Raw genomic sequence first — 23,426 nt, forward strand, 5'->3', positions numbered from 1 at the left:
AATGACGTCAATAAAAGTCAGTCTCACTGAAGTAAAAAGGGTGCATAACCTATCTCATATGGTGTATGGGAAAGCCAGTGAGAGAGTCTTATTCATAGTAGAACAGCAAGCAAGACCCTTAATAAGCAGTCAAACAACTTAAAAAGAAGAAAAAAATAGAAGAAAATGCAAAATATTTCATTAGAAAAACAAATGATCTGAAAAATAGACCAAAGAGAAACAATTTTGAAATTATTGGATAATCTGAAAGCCACAACAATAACAACAATGACAACAAAGACCCAGGTCAGCATTCTTCATTAAATAATCAAAGAAAACTGTCCTGATATATTTGAATCAGGAGGCTAAATAGTCATGGAAAGAATTCACCAATCACCTCCTGGAAAACTCCCAGAAACATTGATGCAAAACTCCAGAACTATGATCTTATGAAAAAAATACTGGAAGTTTCTAGGGAAAACAAACAAACAAAAAAAACCATGTATCTATAAGCCATAATCAGGATTACCCAGGATTTGGTAACTTCAACAAAAAAAGGACCTGAAATACCATATTCTAGAAGGCACAGCACCTTAGATTTCAGCTATGAATCAACTATCCAGAAAGACTGATCATTATCTTTCAGGGAAGGAGAAGGATCTTCAATAAAATATTTAATTTCAATCATTTCTATTAAAAAAAAAAAACTAAATAGAAAATTTGATCTACAAAAACAGGACTCAGAAGAAACATAGAAAAATAACTAGGAAAGAAAACAAAACATATTATTTAAAAAATTAAACTGTTTACATCCCAACATGGGAAGATGATACTTATAACTCTTGAGAACTGTTATCTTTAATTCTTGTTGAAGTGCAACTTCCGGCTGAGATGGTGGCGTGGAGGCAGACAGCTGCTTGAGATCTGTGTTTTCTCTCAGGACTTACTTCATGACAAGCCTCAGAGTTAATGCTTGACCGGAAAAGAAACCCACAAATAATCACCAACAAAAGACATCCTTGAAATTCGCCAGAGAAGGTCTGTGTTTGCTTGGGGGAGGGTCGAACAAACTGGGCACAGACTGAGGGCAGGCAAGCCATAGCAAGACAGGCAGCTCACACAGCTCAAACCGGAGGGGGGAGGGGTACAATCTCTGCTGTTTCTTCAAAAAGACTTTTACCCCAGTGTGGATATTCTGTCTTGGCATCAAGCCAGGAGAAGCAGAGAGGTGTAAACACTGGAGGTGAAGATTAAAACCCCCGGAAAGCTAGCATTTCTCGGAACCGGCCACCCCTAACACCCACCTGGAGTGACTCCAAGTTCTCAGAGCTTCAGAGCACAGACACAGCACAGCCTTCGCTGTCCTGTTAGTGGCTCTTTGCTGCCTTACCACAGTCTGTAGAGGAAGCCCATTAACACCATCCAGTGCCATCTCCCCCAAAAAAGACCAATTGTTTCTCTTGTTAATTTGGTTTCTTCAATCCTCTCTTGACAAAATGAACAAAAAATTCAAAAGGGCTCTAACCATTGACAGCTTCTGTATGGAGAGAGAGCAGACTTCAAACACTGAGGAGACTAAAAACAGACTGTCCCCAGAAGAATCCCCTAAGGGGGATATGATCTGCTCCTCAATACAAAAGAATCTCATAGAGGAAATCAAAAAGACTCTCACAAGAGAGGTAGAAGAGAAATGGGAAAAGGAAAGGGAAGCTTGGAAAGAGAGCCTGGAGAAGTTATCCAGAGTGGATAAAGAGATCAAATCATTGAGAAACAAAATTAGTGAATTGGAAAAGGTAAACAACTCCAAGGAAAACAGGATTAGTGAATTGGAAAAGGTAAACAACTCCAAGGTAAACAGGATTAATGAATTGGAAAAGGTAAACAAATCCAAGGAAAACAGGATTAGTGAGCTGGAAAAAGAAATCAGCTCTCTAAAAAATAAAATGGATAAAATAGGAAAAAAAACTTCCATAGAAGAAAAAAAAAATTCACTTAAAAACACAATTGGACAATTACAAAAAGATATAAAAAAAGTGAATGAAGAAAATACATCATTGAAAATTAGACTCGACGACTCAAGGAGAAACCAAGAAGTAGTCAAGCAAAACCAGAGAAATGAAACAATTGAAAAGAATGTCAAGTACCTTATTAGAAAGACAACAGACCTGGAAAACAGATCCAGGAGAGACAATTTGAGAATAATCGGACTCCCTGAAAAATGTGAGGAAAAAAAGAGCTTGGACACTATTTTCAAGGAAATTATCAAAGAGAACTGCCCAGACGTTTTGGAAACAGAGGGTAAAATAGACATTGAAAAAATTAATCAATCACCTACTGGAAAGGGACCCTAAAATAAAAACGCCAAGAAATATAGTGGCCAATTCAAGAACCATCAGACAAAGGAAAAAATATTGGAAGCTACTAGAAAAAAGCAATTCAGATATGGAGGAGCCACAATAAGGATAACCCAGGATCTAGCAGCAACCACATTAAAAGAATGAAGGGCCTGGAATATGATATTCCAAAAGGCTAAGGAACTTGGTATGCAGCCAAGAATAACTTACCCAGCAAAAATGAGCATCGTTCTCCAGGGAAGAAGATGGACATTTAATGAAATAAATGAATTCCATCTATTCATGATGAAAAAACCAGATCTACATAAAATGTTTGCTCTTCAAATACAGTACTCAAGAGATTTCCAAAAAGGTAAAAAGAAATCTTGATAACTATACTTCTGCCATAAAAATATCTAAAGAACATATGTATAATTTGTCCTAGAAACTAGAGGTGGAAAGGAAATTATATCATAAAAAAGAGGCAAATGTAACCTATTACATCTGAGAGAAAGAAATGAGGGAGATGAACATAGTGTGTATCAATAGACATATTCGATTTATGGTGAAACTTCTTCTACTTCATTGAAAAGTGAGAGGGAAGGAGTAAGCTAAGGGGAAGGGAATACAGAAATTGTGAGGAAAAGGGATAAAATAAGGGGAGGAACTTTAAGGTGGGGGAGGGATACTAAAAAGGGAGGGCTGTGAAAAGCAAGTGCTGTTCACCAGTTTAATACTGGGTAGGGAGGTAAGAGGGATGGAAAGAAGAAAAGCATAAGCAGGGGTTAATAGGATGGCAAGCAATATAGAATTAGTCATTCTAGCCATAAATGTGAATGGGGCAAACTGCCTCATAAAGAGGAAGCAGTTACCAGACTGGATTAAAAGTCAGAATCCTACTATATGTTGTTTACAGGAAACACACCTGAAATGGTGATACTTTCAAACTAAAAGTAAAAGGGTGGAGCAGAATCTACTATGCTTTAGGCAAAGTCAAAAAAGGAGGGTAGCCATCCTCACCTCAGATCAAGCAAAAACAAAAATTGATCTAATTAAAAGAGATAAGGAAGGGCGTTATATGATATATTTATGCTAAAGGGTAGCATCAATAATGAAGCAGTATCAATATTAAACATATATGCACCAAGTGGTGCAGCATCTAAATTCTTAAAAGAGAAATTAAGAGAGCTGCAAGAAGAAATAGACAGCAAAACTATAATAGTGGGAGATCTCAACCTTGCACTCTCAGAATTAAACAAATCAAACCACAAACTAAATAAGAAAGAAGTCAAAGAGGTAAATAGAATACTAGAAATGTTTGATATGATGGATCTTTGGCGAAAGCTAAATGGAGACAGAAAGGAGTAAACATTCTTCTCAGCAGTTCATGGAACCTACACAAAAATTGATCATATATTAGGGCATAAAAACCTCAAAATCAAATGCAGTAAGGCAGGAATAGTAAATGCATCCTTTTCAGAGCACAATGCAATCAAAATTACATTTAATAAAAAGCCAGGGGAAAACAGATCAAAAAATAATTGGAAACTAAATCATCTTATACTAAAGAATGATTGGGTAACAGCAAATCATAGACATAATTAATAACTTCACCCAAGAAAATGACAATAATGAGACATCATATCAAAATGTGTGGGATACAGTCAAAGCAGTAATAAGGGGAAGTTTTATATCTCTACAGGCCTACTTGAATAAAATAGAGAAAGAGAGGACCAATGAATTGGGCTTACAACTAAAATTACTAGAAAAGGAACAAATTAAAAGTCCCCAGAAAAACACAACACTTGAAATTCTAAAAATAAAAGGTGAGATTAATAAAATTGAAAGTAAAGAAAAAACTATTGAATTAATTAATAAAACTAAGAGTTGGTTCTATGAAAAAACCAACAAAATAGAGAAACCCTTAGTAAACCTGATTAAAAAAAAGGAAAGAGAAAAAGCAAATAGTTAGTCTTGAAAATGAAAAGGGAGAACTCACCACTAATGAAGAAGAAATTAGAACAATAGTTAGAAGCTACTTTGCTCAATTTTATGCCAATAAATTTGATAACTTAAATGAAATAGAAGAATACCTTCAAAAATATAGCTTGCCCAGATTAACAGAGGAAGAAGTAAGTAGCCTAAATAGTCCCATCTCAGAAAAAGAAATAGAACAAGTTATTAACCAACTTCCTAAGAAAAAATCCCCAGGACCATATGGATTTACATGTGAATTCTACCAAACATTTAAAGAATAACTAACTCCAATGCTATATAAACTATTTGAAAAAATAGGGATTGAAGGAGTCCTATCAAATTCCTTTTATGACACAGACATGGTATTGATACCTAAACCAGGTAGGTTGAAAACTGAGAAAGAAAAGTATAGACCAATTTCCTTAATGAATATTGATTCTAAATTCTTAAATAAGATATTAGCAAAAAGACTTCAGAAAATCATCCCCAGGATAATACACTATGACCAAGTGGGATTTATACCAGGAATGCAGGGCTGGTTTAATATTAGGAAAACTATTAGTATAATTGACCATATTAATAATCAAATTAATAAAAACCATATGATCATCTCAATAGATGCAGAAAAAGCATTTGATAAAATCCAACATCCGTTCCTACTAAAAACCCTTGAGAGTATAGGAATAAATGGACTATTCCTTAAAATAATAACAAGCATATATTTAAAATCTTCAGTAAACATCACATGTAATGGCGATAAACTAGAACCTTTCCCTGTAAGATCAGGAGTGAAACAAGGTTGCCCACTACCATCATTACTTCAATATAGTACTAGAAACTCTAGCCTCAGCAATAAGAGCCAAGAAAGAGATTCAAGGAATTAGAGGAGGAAATGAGGAAATCAAACTATCACTCTTTGCAGATGACATGATGGTATACTTAGAGAACCCCAAAGACTCTGCTAAAAAGCTATTAGAAATAATTCAGAATTTTAGCAAAGTCGCAAAATAAATCCTCAGCATTTTTATACATTACCAACACAATCCAACAGCAAGAGATACAAAGAGAAATTCCATTCAAAATAATGGTCGATAGTATAAAATATTTGAGAATATATCTACCAAAGGAGAGTCAGGAATTAAATGAGCAAAATTATGAAACACTTGCCACAAAAATAAAGTCAGATTTAAATAATTGGAAAGATATTCAGTGCTCTTGGATAGGCCGAGTGAATATAATTAAGATGACAATACTCTCTAAACTAATCTATTTATTTAGTGCTATACCAATCAGACTCCCAAGAAACTATTTTAATGACCTAGGAAAAATAACAACAGAATTCATATGGAACAAAAGGTCAAGAATTTCAAGGGAAGTAATGAAAAAAATATTAAATGAAGGTGGTCTAGCTGTATCTGATCTAGAACTATATTATAAAGCAACATTCACCAAAACTATTTGGTATTGGCTAAGAAATACACTAGTTGATCAGTGGCATAGGTTCAAAGGGCAAGATAGTGAATAAAAATAGCAATCTAGTGTTTGACAAACCCAAAGATCCCAACTTTTGGGATAAGAATTCATTATTTGACAAAAACTGCTGGGAAAACTGGAAATTAGTATGGCAGAAACTAGGCATGAACCCACATTTAACACCACATACTAAGATAAGATCAAAATGGGTGCAAGATTTAGGCATAAAGAACAAAATCATAAATAAATTGGAGGAACATGGGATGGTTTACCTCTCGGACTTGTGTTGGAGTACAAGGGATAACGCTGTAAAAAAAAAATTACCTATGCATATGTACTGTCAAAGAAAATGTTATAAATATAAAAATTAATAAAAAAATTCTTGTTGTAGTGTTTGTATTTATCTCTTATTTTCTATCCCTGATAAATCTTCTACTTTATTTCTACTCTTTAACTTGCCTTACTATTATCCATTGATGGATCTCTCCCTTATTTTCTCCCCCTACTCTTTCCTTCACTCTTTATTCCTTTCCCATTAATCTATTAATTTACACCTTATCCCACTGCTATAAATCAATATACCCTTTTCCACCCCACATTATATTTTCCCTCCCCATTTATTACTTTGTAGATTTTGGAAGGTGGCTAAATCTTTTGTGGTTTTACATATACATAAACATATATAATACATACATCATTATCATATATTACACATATATAACACATATATTAAGTATATTGTAGATATATATATATAAACAAAAACATATGTGTATATGTGTATGTGTTCCTTATTTAAGTTATTTCCAATGTGAATAGATTTTCAGAACTACTTCACCTCCCTCTAATGCATCTGTGTTCTTTCTTTGCACCTCATTTGTATAAAATAATTACTATTTTTATTTTTTTTGCTGGATAGTTTTGTTTTTCAGAATCAGATCAAGGTCAACTTTGCCCCAGTCTTTTTTGTTGAAATTCCAATTACTGGTGTCAATTTTGAACAGATGGAATACATTTCCATGTAAAAAACATAAACAATTGGCCTATGTTGAGCCCTTAAGATTTATCTTTGATGTCTCTTATGTTAAATTTTCCATTAAATTCACGTTTGGTTGAAAATGAACTTCATTAAATATCTTTTCCTCCATTTAATTTTATGCTTTTTTTTGCTAGATATGATATTTTTGTTTATATGCCTAATTATTTTGATTGTCAATATATATTGTTCCAATTCATCTAGAAATTCTTTCTGGACAGGTAGCCATTTAATGTTACTCTTTGGGATAGAAAAGAGTTTTCTGTTGTTTTTCATTGGTGAGGCAATTGGGGTTAGATGCTTTGTTCAGAGTCACATAACTAAGAAGTAATTATGGCTGCTGATAAATCCTGAACCATTTAATTGTAGCTCCAGCATATTTGAACTATTTTTGCTTTGTTTTTTGTTTGTTTCTTGTAAAAATTTCACTTTCAAAATTTGGCAAAAACAGTTTTATGTATTTTCTACATAGGATCTCTGAGGTGGTGATCAGTTGATTCCATCTAATTCTATTTTTTCTTCGTAAAACATTCTAGGATAATTTTCTTTGATTATTTCTTTCATTATATTGTCAATTTTTGGGGGGGGTTCCACAGTTTTCAGGTAATCCAATAATTCTTAAGTTTTTTCTTCTTAATCTGTTCTCCAGATGTGTTTTATTATTATTATTATAAGCTGCTTTCTTCTGTTTTTTTTCAATTATAAATAGATATAGATAGATGGATAGACAGATGATAGATAGACAAACAGATAATAGATAGAAAGATGATAGGTTGGTAGGTAGATAAATAGATAAGATAGATAGATTCCTTGGTCTCTTATAGCTTCACTGGCTTCTTGTCCAATTCTGATTTTCTTTTTTTTTTCTTTTTTTTTAGTGTTTGCAAGTTTTTTTCTTTTTTTTTTAAATAAAGCTTTTTATTTTCAAAACATATTCACACACACAAAAAAACATATGCACAGATAATTTGACAACACTGACCCTTGCACAACCTTGTGTTTCAGATTTTCTCTTCCTTCCTCCCACCCTCTTCCCTAGATGGCAAGCTATACAATATATATTAAACATGTTAAAATCTATGCTCAATCCAATATGTTTTGATGTATATACTGTTTATACAATTCTCTTGCTGCACAAGAGAAATCAAATCAAAAAAAAAAAAAAGAAAGTAAATGAGTAAGAAAACAAAATGCAAGCAAAGAACAACAAAAAGACTGAGAATGTTATGTTATGAATTCACTTCCTATAGTCGGTCTTTTCTCTCTGGGTGTAGATGTCTCTCTTCATCACAAGATCTTTGGAGCTGGCATTAACCATCTCATTGTTGGAAAGAGTCACATTCATCAGAATTGATTGTCATATAATCCAATTCTAAATTTTCAAATAATTTTTAAATACTCTTTATCTTATTTTCTAGTTAATTAACATTCCCCACCCCCATAATCTCCTTGGGTTTTTGTTTTTTGTTTGTTTGTTGGGGGGGTGGCTATTTTTGTTTAGTTTTTCCTCAATCTCATTTGATTTTTAAAATTTTTTTTTCAATTCTTCTAGAAATTCTTACTGGACAGGTAGCCATTTAACATTACTCTTTGGGATAGAAAAGGGTTTCTTATCGTTTTTCATTTGGTGAGGCAATTGGGATTAAATGTTTTGTTCAGAGTCACACAGCTAAGAAGTATTTAGTATCTGAGGCTACATTTGAACTCAACTCTTTGTGACTTGGTTTTCTATCCACTGTACCATCTAACTATCCCTCAAAGAAGCATCTTAGCAGCACAGTTGGGCCTGGCATTCCCAATCAATAGTTTGCTCAGATCCAGATGCCAACTCCACATTGAACAGGAGGTAAAAGTTCCTGTGGTCAAACCCAGGGCTCCCTGCTAGATTTTTCTATGGAGCTAGCTTGGAAATGTTTACACTTCAGACCCCAGAATGGGGTTTAACTAGTGTTTCTTCCAGATGGCCTTCAGTCTTTCAAATCCCTCTTCTGCCACAAGTCTTATGTGTTTTTTAGTAGTATACTTTCATCCTGATGGACAATTCTGTTTTGTTTCTAGGGAAAATCTAGAGAGCTTGGAATTTCTGACCTCCTCCCCCATATTCCCAAAATCCTCTAACATTGATATTTTAAAAGAGATCAAAGTATAATATTAAAAAGTAACAATATGACATTAGATTTAAAGGTTTCCAGCAGTAGGAGGGATCCTTTGGGGATACAGGGATCATAGGGATAGTTTAACTATTCATCTACCTATAAAATCATGCTATTACATATATTAAATTATTTTGATAATAAATTTGATAACTGACCCATTCAGGATCCTCAATTCTTTCCATAATTACTTGTGTTTTCCTCTAGTTGCTTCCCTGATAACACAACTTTTGAATTAACCATTTTTTTAATAATCTGAACAATTTTGGATAAATGAAATTTTTAAAAGGAGAGGACTTAAAAATAGATAGCTTATTTTGAACATGTTTTTTTTTATCTTAAGCCATAAATAATTTTAGTTTAAGAAAATAAAATTTGTAATATAGACAACCATTTTTCATGATAATACTTTGAAATTCCAAATGTCTCCATTCACGAAGAAGTAATGATAACATGTTCAATACTATTTTCAGTATCTATGAATTAAATGTAACATGATGCTTTGTAACATAAAATATTTTTGAAATTTCAGGTCTTTGAAATGTCATTGTTTCCTTATAGGCCCTAAAATTAAAATATCTCATCATTCAAACTTAAAAAAAAAAAAAAAAGTCAAAATGCACCTAAAGAAATCCACAATGGAATAAGAATTTTTGCACTTCAAAACTGGCTACAAAAATCCACTTCCTACAATTGCCTGGTTAGATCTTTAGTAACACTGAATATGGTATCAACTCTGAAAGAATTCAGATTCAGACAGTTTCTAACCCAAGTAAGGATATTTATTTAGGCATTTATTAGATGACACACCCATAGGGTTCTCCTTAAGGGTGAAACTAGCACAAATAGGACACAAAGTGATCCTTCTATAGAGCAAGAAGAATGATGAAAAGTGGCTGATTAAAAAAAAAAAAAAAAAAAAAAAAAAAAAGGCTTCCAAGCCACAATTAGGGAAGACAAAGAAAAACAAAGTTAGTATGAGATTTCCCAGAGGTCATCCTGTTCCCTGTCCAAGAGGAGGGAAGGAGAGTGCAATACTAATTATATTATAATGAGATCCTAGGTTCACTACATATATATACATATATATGTATTATATATGTATATATATATATATACATATATATACACATACATATATATTATATATGTGTGTATGTGTATATATATATATATATATATATATATATATATATACACATACACACACATATGTACGTACATACATACATATAACGAGCCTACAGTCAGTAAAAGGTGAGCAAGGGTTGGATATACACTGGTATCATTTTAGGGATAGTTCTTTCTGTGATTTTAAGCTTTAAGATTTTTTAAAGATTTTAAGATTTAAGATTAAAGAATTTAAGGAAATACTATTCCAAGCTAGATCTCCATTGGGGAGTGGGGGGGTGGAGTTTCTTCAAATTGTTTCTTGCAGGGTCCCCTGACTGCCATATCAGTTTCTAAATGCAATCATTTAATGCTAAGTACCTTTACTACCATTTTTATAATTGAGTTTATCTCCTTCAATTTCTTTCACTCTACCCCCTTTACCTAATCTGTAGAGATCCAAAACCAAGAGGATATCTAGGACTTTCACCCTTACTAATAATTTTCCATAAAATTATTTTTCCCCTACCTCCCTAACACCACCACCCTCCTCCTTGCCCCACATACACACACAAACACACCTTACTTAAATAAGTAGAAGAGACCTGAAGTGAGAGCCTTTTTATTACTTTATTTCAGCCTCAGTCCTCCAACAACAAATGAAAGCAACAAGGCTCTCATTTAATACAGATTCTGGAAGCAGCACTGTGTTTGGTTTGAGATTAAATCTGGCCCTGATGCTTACTACCTGTGAAATCTGGGGCAAGTCATTTACCCTCTCTAAATGGTAGTCCTCCTCTCCTCAACTATAAAAAACAGGTGTGATTAAATGGTCTCTGAGAGTCCCTCCCAGATCGAGCCTATTCTCTAGATCTAGATTTTTCCTTTTAGCCTGATGGTAGGGTAGAAATGCAAACTTCCTTTTCTGGAAATAGTTTATTTATCTAACTAAAGATAGTTAAATTTGTCACTTTAAGGAGCATTTTTCCTTACAAATGAGAAATATCTACAAAAGGGACATCAGAATTCCTTTAGTAGAGCCAGGCTTCCTTTCTCTTTATGTAAAATAGAGAAGAACCTTTTCTTGTGCAAACAGATACATTAATAATTTTTGGTACCCAAGATTGTGAAGTACTTAGAAATCATTAAGAGGGCAAATAGACTGAAGACAAATCTCAGAAGAAATTTTACTACATAATTAATATGTTAGATATTATTAGCTATATTACACATGTACTGCATATATTTAACAGTTAAAAAAACCAATAAGGCAGCTAGATGGCTCAATGGATAGGATTCTGATGTGGAGTTAGGAAAACCTGAGTTCAAATCTGACCTCATACACCTATTAGTGAGGTGAACTTGAGTAGGTTACTTAACTGTCTGATCTTGGAGATGAAAATGTCAAACCATTCCAACTTCCTTGCCAAGAAAACTCCATGGACAGTATTGACAGGACTTGGTCCATGAGGCACCAAGAGTTGAATGTGACTGACTAACAATAAGAAAAAAAGAGGCAGCCTAACTCTAGTAAAAGATTCTTGATGTCTCTTTTGTAGATATTTCTCATATATAAACAAAAATGCTCCTTAGAATGGCAGATTTAACCATCTTTAATTAGACAAATTTACCATTGCCAGGAAATGAAGTCTGCATTTCTGACCCATCTTCAGCACAAAGGGAAAAATCTGGAGAATAATTGGAGTAGAGATGGAATGGATCTAAGAGACCAAGACTCATCTTGGTTCAAACTTAATAGCTATGTGCCCTCAGGCAAGTCACCTGGTTCAGTTTCCTCATCTATAAAATGAGCTGAAGAAGGAAATGGCAAATAGGGTCATAAAGAGTGAGACAACTGAACTACAACTACACTTGAGGCAAGTAAGTGATGCAGTAAATAAAGGAGTGGGCTTGAAATCAGGAAGATTTATCTTCTTGAATTCAAATCTCACCTCAGATCATTCCTAGCAGTGTAACCCTATTTGCCTTAGTTTCCTCAAATATAAAATGAGCTGGAGAAGGAAATGGCAAATCATTCCAATATCATTGCCAAGAAAACTCCAAATGGGGTCACAAAGAGTTGGACAAGACTGATATGACTAAAGCAATATTAGCAATTAGCCATTGAAGATAAAAGAGGAATATATGGAACATTCTAGAATAAGAATAGTTTAGAGCTGGAGACCAAGCTTGATATAAAAGAAAACATTGAGATCATTTCTGTGTACTTGAGCTCTCTAGGACATCATTCCCTTGATTCTGCCAGTTTGAGTAGAATGATAATAAAGTGTTAACATACAGAAATCTAAAGCTAGTTCAAAGACCCTTGAGCTCAACTCACTCATCTTACAGATGAGGAAAATGAGGAGAAAAAATCATATATAAACAATATGTTCAAGATCACTCAGGCATTACCATGAGAAGTAGGTTTTAAACAGAGATCCTTTAACTTCAGAGTTAATATTTTCATTCTTTCTAGTGCCTCTTGTGTAATAGTCAAGGTTCTCTATTTATGAGAACACAGATAACAGGCTACCCCGTTTCTCTATCATCATTTCTAATGTCTCTGCTATGCAATAAAATAAGTAATGATCATTCTTGACCTTGGAGCTGGAAATAGATATGTTCTTGTTGTCCCAAATAAAATTCAGAATGTATTTTCTCCAGATGTTGTACTAGCTGTGTTTAATAAAGGGCAATATCAGGATCCAAAATACCTTGAGAGGAAGTAGACTGAAGTGGAAAAACACTGTACTTGGATTTAAGCAATTACATTTGAATCACAGTTCTGGAATTTTAGCTCTGACTCTAAATAGGTGTGTGAGCTTGGGCAAGCCACTTAAAATTCTCCAGACCTCAATTTTTATCATCTGTATGATGGGAGTAATATAACCCCAATGAGCTACTGTGTGGAAAAGTGTTCTGTTTAACTTTAAAATGCTAAATAAATGAATATTATCAACTATATTGTAAATTAATCTTTCATTGAATAGTGTAAGAGCCAAACAATAATTTGTAACTGTTTCTAGAGTTTGTCAAATTTCCAAATATAATAAAGTACATTAAAAACACTTCAAAAGAACTTTTGAAATAAATTTTCATCTACCAAAATCTTATTGTACCTTCTCATAGAAACCATACAATGGCAAACTAAGGGATAAGTAGGTGTGCTATCTTGAGCTCTTCCTTCCAATTATCAAGAGATCCCACTAGTAATATCTTTTTCATTCCCTTTTTTTGTATTACCCAACTAGTGTGATCATTGAGAGGCATTGCAATGATGTTTTAATGTTTAGGCAAGTGTTATTTTCCAAATGCCATTGTGCTTCCAAGAGAATTACAGACTCTTAGTTTGATAGGGACTGTTGAAGGGAGAAAAAGAGCAATCTAGTTTGAACACTTTGGCACCATTTGAAAATCATCAGAACTAGAAATACAACTATTAAAATACTTGGTTAGCTTCTGCACACATTTCAGTGTGCAGAACTTTGCCAATTCAATCAAGCCTTTTGGATACCACACTGATATCAGCTGAAAGGGCTTAGCAGGAGATCCTTTTTTATATTTTTTTCTTTTATATTTTAGCAAGAAAGTAATGGCCACCAGAACTCATTTGTATATGAAGAGAGGACTCAGAAAGATCTCTTACCCTTACACACAAATTTTAAATTTAACTTTTTTCAAAGAGGTAATAAATGATGAATGAATTCTGAGATTGTGTGTACAATGTTCAATTCCACAGACAACAATTCAGTAATTTACACCTTGACTAGTGCTATCTCAATGTAATTAGCCAGAAATAGGTAGCAGTTTTGGTCAACTGTGAGTTCAATAGGCATTGTGGAGAAAAAGGAATCTCCTGTGAATCTGAAAGCTAGTAACCTAAATGGAGAAGAACATGTGTACAGATGTGTTTATATATGTGTGAATATATGAATATACATATATATATTTATGTATAAGTTCTGTTCTCAATGTGAAAATATGGGATATTTTCAATATGAGCATGCTAACTTGATCAGCATACCTGAAAAAAAAAAAAGGAAAGGAAAGTGAGGAAATTTAAAAGTTAGCAATGGATGGCAACACATGTGTAAGGACTTACTGGTCAATAAACAAGTTAATATAAGATATTATCAGAGTGATGGCATATAAGGGCATATGTGTAGCCTTATTATGTCCATTAGAAAATATATGTAAAATGTTTAGGCTATTGGTTAAAATAGTATCCATCCAATAAAATTAAGTATAGAGTTTATGACATCCAAATGTGTATTATGTATGTGCATATGTCCTGTTTCTTTATTCTGGTCTATGCATCTTCAAAATGAGTGTTACAGAATGTGAACAGAAGGGAATATACCTTGTTCTCAGAAGTACGTGGTACCTACACAAAAACTGACTATGTTAGGGAATGAAAACTTCACAATCAAATGCATTAAGGCAAAAATATTAAATGATTCCTTTTCAGATTCTGATGTAATAAAAATTAAATTCAATAAAGGACCAGGGAAGATAGACTAAAAATTAATTGGAAATAAAATAATCTAATTCTAACGAATGAGTGGGTCAAAAAACAAAAGCACAGAAATAATCAATAATTTCATCTAAGAGAATGATAATGATGAGACAAAATACCAAAACCTATGGGATGCAGCCAAAGCAGTTCTTAGGGGAAGTTTTTTCTCTCTAAATAGTTACATGAATAAAATAGAGAAAGAGAAGATCAATGAATTGGGCATGCAAATAAAAAAAGGTACAAAAAGAACAAATTAAAAACCCATAATTAAATACACAATTAGAAATTCCAAAAAGGAGAGATTAATAAAAGTGAAACAAAGAAAACTATTGAACTATTCAAAAAAAACTAAGAGTTGGTTTTATGGGGAAAAAAGGTAAACCTTTGGTCAATTTGATTAGAAAAAGGAAAACAAAACAAGCATCAAAAATGAAGAGGATGAACTTACCACCAAAATAAAAAATATCAAAGCAATAATTAATAGTTTACCCAATTGTATGCCAACAAGTTTGAAAATTTAATCAAAAAGGATGAATATTTACAAAACTATAAGTAGCCCAGATTAACCAAAGAAATTAATTACTCAAATAGTCTCATTGTAGAAAAACAAAATTGGACAAGCCATCAATGAACTTCCTAGGAAAAAAAGTCATCAGGGCCAGATGGATTTAGAAATTAATTTTACCACACATTTAAAGAACAATTAATTCCAATACTATGTAAACTATTTGGGAAAATAGGTTAAGAAAGAGGCCTGCCAAATTCCTTCTATGACACAAATATGGTTATTCATATCTAAACCAGGAAGAGCCAAAACAGAGGAACAAAATTACAAGCCAATCTCCCTTATGAATATTAATGCAAAAAAATTTAATATAATATTAGCAAAGAGATTACAGCAATTTATCAGAAGAATAATCCTTATGACCAAGTAGGATTTATACCAGGAAAGCAGGGATAGTTCAGTATCAGGAAAACTATTGCCATAATTGACCATATCAATAACAAAACCAATAGAAATCATATGATAATTTCAATAGATGCAAAAAAAGCTCTGGCCATAATATGGCTCCCATTCCTATGAAAAATACTAGAGGGACAGCTAGGTGGCACAGTGGATAAAGTACCAGCCTTAAAGTCAGGAGGACCTGACTGATCTATTTAAAACCATCAGCAAGCATTATTTATAATGGAGAGAAGCTGAATGCATTCCCAATAAGATTGGGGTGAAACAAGGAGTAGAGCTCTTGATTTGGGGTTCCTGGTCATCATGGAGAGCATGAAGGAGAACTTGCGGCACCATCCCCCACTCCATGATCAGAAGTGCTCACACTAACACCTCTTATTTAAAAAAAAAAAATGAATCAGAAAACAAGAAAGAAGCATACCATTAAAACATATTATAGGAACAAGGAAGACTGGGATTCATTTTCAGAGGAGGGTACTTTAGTTGAAAGAAAGAAAGAAAAGAAAAAACAAAGAAAGAAATAGATGGATAGATAGATAGATAAACTTCTACCATGAAGAGCAATGTGAAATGACTCCCTGCCCAGAGAGAATCTATAGAAGAACTCAAAAAATAATTCAAAAGTCAAATGAGAGAAAAACTGAGGAAAAACTAAAGCCATCCAAAAAAAACAAGATTATGAAAAAAATGGCCAATTAGAAAATGAGATGCACAGTAAAAGATAAAAATAACTTTTTGAAAATTAGAATTGTGCATGGGAAAGCCAGTAAAACTATGAGAGATTGAGAAATAACAAAATAGATCATAAAGAATGAGAAAATGGAACAGAATGTGAAACATCTCATAAGAAAAACATCAGATCAAGAAGAGATCAAGAACAGAACAAGAAGAAAACAGATCAAGAAGTGAAAATATAAGAATAATTGGACTGCCAGAAAGTTGTGACCAAAAAGAGAATGTTGAAATGATAATGCAGGAAATAATCCTAAAAAACAGAACATGAGGGGGAAATAGAAATAGAAAAAAATCTACCAATTACACTTCAAAGAGATCCTTTGTGAAAAACACATAGAAATATTATTGTCAAATGTTGAAATCCTCCAGACCAAAATAGTTTACATAGTATTGGAATTAATTGTTCTTTAAATGTGTGGTAAAATTAATTTCTAAATCCATCTGGCCCTGATGACTTTTTTTCCTAGGAAGTTCATTGATGGCTTGTCCAATTTTGTTTTTCTACAATGAGACTATTTGAGTAATTAATTTCTTTGGTTAATCTGGGCTACTTATAGTTTTGTAAATATTCATCCTTTTTGATTAAATTTTCAAACTTGTTGGCGTTCAATTGGGTAAATTATTAATTATTGCTTTGATATTTTTTATTTTGGTGGTAAGTTCATCCTCTTCATTTTTGATGCTTGTTTTGTTTTCCTTTTTTAATCAAATAGACCAACGATTTATAGCACTATACCCCAATACTGGCTTTTATTACTACAAATTTATTAAAATAGTTTCACAATTGGTCTTCCTACCTTAAGTCTTTCCCCTCTCTAAAACACAATGGCAAAAGTGATTTTCACAAAGTACAAGCATGTCACTCCTTCCTTTCAACAAATATCAAGGGTCCTCTCTTACTTCAAGGATGAAATATAAATTCTTCTGTTTGGCATTCATAGCTATCCATAAACTGGTCCCACTCCTATCTTTCCAATTGTCTTATATATTACTCCCCTTAATACAAAGTGTGGTACAATTGTACTGGTTACTTGTTCTTCAAAACAGGATGTTTTACCTTCTGTCTCCATGCTTTATACTTATCTCTCAGGTGCATTTCTTCCCCACTTCTACTTCTTAGATCTCTATTTTATTTTAAAACTTATTTCACAACTAACCCACAACTAATAGCTAGTGTCTTCCTTCCCAAAGTTATCTCATGTGTTCATTTTTTTTTTAACATCTGAATTTTTTTCATATGTACTCCCATTAGGATGTAAGCTTCTTGAGGACAGGTACTATTTCAAATTCTTTTCTTTCTGTTTCCAGTGCTTATCCTGGTATATGAAACATAATAAAGTTAATAAATGCTTATTGATTGATTGATACTATTTTCCAGGCACTGGACATAAAAGATTAAAACAAAATTATACCTTCACACAGAGTCTTTAAGTTTTCCTACCAAAAAAATTTACATAAACATAGACAATACAAAATATATAAAAATTATATACAAAACATTTTGGTTTGAAGACCATTAACAACTTGCTCGGGAAAGCCTCAGTATATTTGTAAGTATATGTTTATGTAAAATTTTTGTTTTTATTTTTTATAAATGTTACAAAATTTCAAATGTAAAGAAATCAAAAGTGGGGGCAGAGAATAATAGATGCTTCATAAATTCAATGAAACCTCACAACAATAAGAGATGGCTTTTCAACTATATTTTAAAGGAAATTAAACAATCTATAAGGTTTTTAGATAGAAAATTCCAGGCACAAGATAGAGATCAAGAAGGAACATAGGGGAAAATTTGTAAAGAAACAGAAAAAGGAGTTAGAACATCCGGTAGGGTAAACAGCAACCAAGTAACCAATTAAAATACATGAGGAGAGGAGAGGAAGGGAATAGGAAGAATGTTTCCTTCTGGAAAAAAAGTCATGCCAAACTGTAAAGAGGTATAAATGCCAAATGAAGTAATTCTGTATTTTATCCCAGAGGGATCTAGTACACGTAAGATTTATAATTTGTATTTTTTTGTTTTTATTGTGGAAAAATATAATAGACACATCTGATAAGGAAAAGACTACCATGCCTCATCCCAGAGTCCAATCATTCATCTGTGGAGAACAAAGGATTCCACTTTTTGTGTGTCTATATGCCCATATATTAAATATTGGATAGAGAGAAACAGAGACTTGTGGGAAAGAGGAAGGTGACTACAAAGGGGAAAGGTTCTAAAATAGCATTATCTAGAAACAGGGAAGCATTAACCACAGAGATTTTAACTTTTTTTTTTTTTTTGGCAGATATGGATTGTTGGCTGAGACAACTGAAACAGGAAGAGTAGACATTCGGTTAATGTGAAATTGTGAGTTGGTGGTCTAAGCAAAAACCTTTGGAACTGCCTTCACTGATAACTCAAATGTCTTTTTACTTACAGAAACACTTTCTAAGATTTTTTCTATCAGTTAATAAGTACTTTAAGAAAAAATGAAACTTTGCTGAGAATATGGATAGCTCTTTTTTTCTATTGTTTTATTTCACATTTCTGTCCTGAATAAATAATGTTCTAATTCTAAACCTTTCACTTGCCTTTGGTTTGTAAGCTGGCCTGGAACTAACTTAAGTAGTAGTTAACTTTAGAAGCTTTTACATTTTTTTTCCATGCACAACAGGAGATTGGAAAGCAATAAAGATGATTCATCACAGAGAATTCCTACAATATGCAGGATAGTACCCTTCATTCCCAGGAGCTCTTCCATTAAAGTAACTGTTCTCCTCCCTGATATTTTCCTCCTGATATTTCCACTCTTGCTAAAGCTTTCATTATGACTTGACAAGTGGCTGGCCTTGACTCTCTGGTCCAGTCCTGTTTTTTCCCTTCCAAAGAGATAAACCACTGGGTTCATCTTTCCTGTTATAATGAGCTGTTCCAGCATAGTCAACTCTCTCTCTCTCTCTCTCTCTCTCTCTCTCTCTCTCTCTCTCTCTCTCTCTCTCTCTCTCTCTCTCTCTCTCTCTCTCTCTCTCTCTCTGTCTCTGTCTCTCTCTCTGTCTGTCTCTCTGTCTGTCTCTGTCTCTCTCTGTCTCTGTCTCTCTCTCTCTGTCTCTGTCTCTCTCTCTGTCTCTCTCTGTCTCTCCCTCTGTATGTGTATATATATATATATGTATATATATATATATATACATATATGTAAATAAAACTATGTGTACACACACACACACACACACATCACTCCTACTACTATCTTGAACTATCTTGAATCATCAACAACTCTAAAGTCCTTCTCAGAACAAGTGATGACTGTACTCAGGATCCTTTCACTGGACTCTGTAAGATCTTGTAGACTTTTGAAATTGAATATTACTAAAAAGATCCTATGAGGGTACAGACATCAAAACTGAATGCATACATATTCGCACGACTGGATGCACACACTCCTGTGCACACGCGTCTGTGCACACACATACATGCAATACCCTGCTATTCAGTAGCTTAACAAGATCAGGAACAGGTGGAAGTAATAATGAGGCCAGGTTACTGGGAAGAGCAGTGAGCACATCTGTACCAGTTCATGCCTCATTACTTCAAAGACAATTTTATCCCAAAAAGCTGTTTGTTCTGTGCTTGCTGTAGTGACTTCGGGTGCTGAATGACAAGGGCAGGAGGACAGATAGACAACTGAAATAACAATAACCAAAGATAACCAAAGTGATAACTAAAAACAAAAAAAAAAAAAAGAAGAAAGAAAGAAACCTCTTTTCTTCTTGGAAATTTGGAATAAATCATACCTGAAGTTGAAAATTGAATCTGCCATGAGGCAAATTGTAAAAACATGAAAAGTTCAGATATAAACTAAGGGGTTGACAATATCTCCACATCCTGAAAAGTTTTAGGAGTCATCACAGGGATTTTTCTCTAAGTACACTTAAGGTACATTTTACCCCTGCCCAAGGAAAATGGCATAGTTCATAGACTGGCTGAATTTGAATTCAGGCAAATCTGAATTCAAATCCCACCTTTGCCAACTACTACTATGTGATCTTGAATAGATCACTTACTCTGAGATTCAGTTCCTTATATATAAAATGAATTTATGAGATAAGATTGTCTTTTAGGTTGCTTTCTGCTCTGTATCTATGAAATTATAAACGCATTGACCCCATTTTAAAAGATACTAATTAGCCTTTTTTTTTTGCTGGAAATATAAACAGATAGTCCCTTTTATTTAAACTGCTAGTATTTTGCTCAATTGATGCCTAGATTCCATGGTCTGTGTACAAAAGTATTATACTCCATCCCTCTAAAACAAGGCTTCTTAAACTAGGAGCCAGGGATATCAGTGAACTTGAAAGGGGAAACAAAATTGCATCTATGTTTTCACTACTTCATGCTGAAAAGAGACCTCCCCAGACTTCCAAATGAGTCCATGACTCACAAAAATATTAAGAATCCCTGTTCTACAAGCCTTCCCTTATTAAAGCAGCAGGCTACCAGAGATTTGACAAAGATATGGAACCATCGTGTCTTAAGTGGATGGCGGATTGATGGCTTTAAATACCAATATTTAATCCCATTCCATCCCTTCCACACTAGAATGTGTTACAAGAGAATGTAACCATACCCTCTCAGAATAATCAAAATTTTGAATATATGAGGGTTTTTAATGAGGCAAGGACTTTATCCAATTACTTGCACTAGGAAAACCATCACCTGGACAATTTTTAAGGGAACTGCAGATTTTTAAAAGTTGAGGCGTAATGTGTGTCAACATCCCTTATATCCCTCTAGAAGCATGTGCAGGCAAGCTGAGCTGGAATGTGTGATGCTAACTGTGGAATGCCCAGGTTAGATCAGAAACACAGCAACTGTCACTCAGGGTGAGCATAATGAAGATTGAAATCACACCTCTTGGTTCAGCACAGGCCCGCAGCCGGAGTTTCTGTGGGTGAGCTGCAAGGGTGCTATCTGGCTTGTCATGTTTAATAACTTTCTCCTCTGAAGCCTGATATGCTGAAAGATCTGTACTGCTGATGTTAAAAGCCGGGTTTTCAATGCCTTCTGTGGCTGCTCCATCTTCTTTTGCTGGAGAAAACAAGAAGGTCAGAAGAGCACATTTTACCAAAGTATATTCCAATGACAAGCAGAAAATTCCTTCTAGTAATTCCTTTGCTCAAAGACTCAAGTGTATCGTCCTCAAATGTCGCCAAAACAGAATTAGGTTAAAATTAACTCTTAAAAAAAAGAATAAATGATTAAAATAATTACAAATTGCACCCTGACAAGCAAGAGCAAAATTTCGCCCACAGCCATTTGTCTGTAATTAGTTAATTAATCCTTACACAAATTATGAGCAATAACTCATCAAGCAAGGCTCACCCATCAGAAATTCAGCTGACTTGGATTTCTTCTGCTTAGTTTGCTTCAGAGCCTTCTGCTGGAACTTCTGGAGGGAAATTGTTAAATGAATAAATTAGCTAAAGAATGAAGATCATCATTTATGATCCACAACTAACACAGTATTTTAAATATGGGATGGCATTGAAATGTCATTTAATTTGTAGCTCTTCTAAAGAGGTCAACCACTAATTGAACAACAGCAGTGGAAGAATTAAATAAAATGGGATAAGAAAAGTTAATATAAATGCCAAAGGAAGGTCACAGTAAAATATTTGTGGGTTTTTTAAATCATTTTTAATTACTGCAAAGAATCCTTAAGAAATGAATAACATTGAAAAATTTGAATTTTGAATTGAGTATTCAGTAGAGTTAGACTACTATTCTCTTTCTTTAGGATGAGCTAGATGTGCAAAAGTTAGAAACATGTTATGATTCTATAGTTAACGCTCTCTTCCATAATCTTCAGTATTGTAATATGACCATCACCATAGTCAAAAGCAATGACCATGTTTTTCATATATAGCCACACATTTAAGGAAAGAACAAAATAATGTATAGGATAGGAGTATCATTTTATAATGGAAATTACAATGAGTTCATTGATGCTTTATCAGATATTACTTGTCACCAAAACCCAGAATTCATTACATTGCTAGAAAATTCATTAATATTAAAATGCATAAAAAATGGTCAAATGAAAATGAATAGCAAGAAATATTATTAGATTTTTCATATTCTTACACATTCCAAATGGGATACTGGGTAACTGTCAAACTCGCAAATCTTGCAGTAGAAACTCTCTAAGTCACTATGAGTAATAATTCTTATGATAACACAAAGCACTAGAGTGAGGAAAAAAAAAGGCACACAATTCAGGCTCCTACAAAGCAGTCACCAATATGCAAAAGATGGATCTGGTTTAGGTTATATCTTTTATTTGATGAAGGTTTGAAAGAGAATTTAAAATACCTGGAAAAAATAATTTGACCTACAGCTATAAACAGAAAAATAATTTGACATGTAAATTAGATCTTTTAATAAAATTACCAAAACTTATAGTAATAATTCATTTTGCATTCAAAAGTTCTCAAAAATATATATCGTTCTTTCAATTACATTTATTTCTAAAGGATATACTTACGATTGAAATAATAAATCTATTATGTATGTAGTTAGATGAATTAGAAGTTCTATTTTTCTTACAACTTTTTGATTAACAGTATTATAGAAAGAACAAGTAACATTCTGTGTACAATAAAAAAATTATCATTAAAGTATTATAAATGACATATTTCTAATTAAATACAATGAAAAGAATTAATTTTTTTCATTCTTTAAAAAATTATTCTAATATTGTCCAAAATCAAGAGAAATGCAGATAAATTTCAGAGATTTTTTTCAAAAGAGAATGAATATATTAAACCTTTGGGGAAAAGTTCAATATTTAGAAATTATGCTTAAAAGTTTTATTAATTTAACAATTCTAACATTTAATTTTGAAATATATAGTGAGTTAATGTTGCAATATATCATGTCTAAAAGGTTTTGTGAAATCTGAGTAATTCTTCAACAATTTGCAGCATACTCCAAAATATTGGATCATATCATAGTTTAATTTATATAATCCTAGCCTAGTAAATAGATTCTATAAGCTATAATTAGAAAAATGCCAACATATCAATTTACCAGTTTCCTCAATTTTTAAGATTAAAAAAAAAAACCAGGCTGTATTCACTGAACTCAATATTTTACAACTTCATC

The 23,426-nt window shown here is 33.1% G+C and overlaps 1 protein-coding gene across 1 annotated transcript in view; it reads right to left on the reverse strand.

Annotated features, from left to right (window-relative positions):
• Nucleotides 1–22,173, reverse strand: part of LOC141549476 (uncharacterized) — a 228,049-nt gene extending 205,876 nt beyond the window's left edge. The window contains exons 1-3 of the mRNA XM_074279058.1: nt 22,111–22,173; nt 21,645–21,711; nt 21,174–21,350 (exon numbers count right to left, since the gene is read on the reverse strand). Of these exons, the coding sequence (XP_074135159.1) occupies nt 21,174–21,350; nt 21,645–21,711; nt 22,111–22,173 (307 nt within the window). The remainder of the gene's footprint in view (nt 1–21,173; nt 21,351–21,644; nt 21,712–22,110) is intronic.
• Between the last annotated feature and the right edge of the window lie 1,253 nt (nt 22,174–23,426).

Source organism: Sminthopsis crassicaudata, chromosome 1 (genome assembly GCF_048593235.1).
Source record: "Sminthopsis crassicaudata isolate SCR6 chromosome 1, ASM4859323v1, whole genome shotgun sequence".
Lineage (NCBI taxonomy): Eukaryota > Metazoa > Chordata > Mammalia > Dasyuromorphia > Dasyuridae > Sminthopsis > Sminthopsis crassicaudata.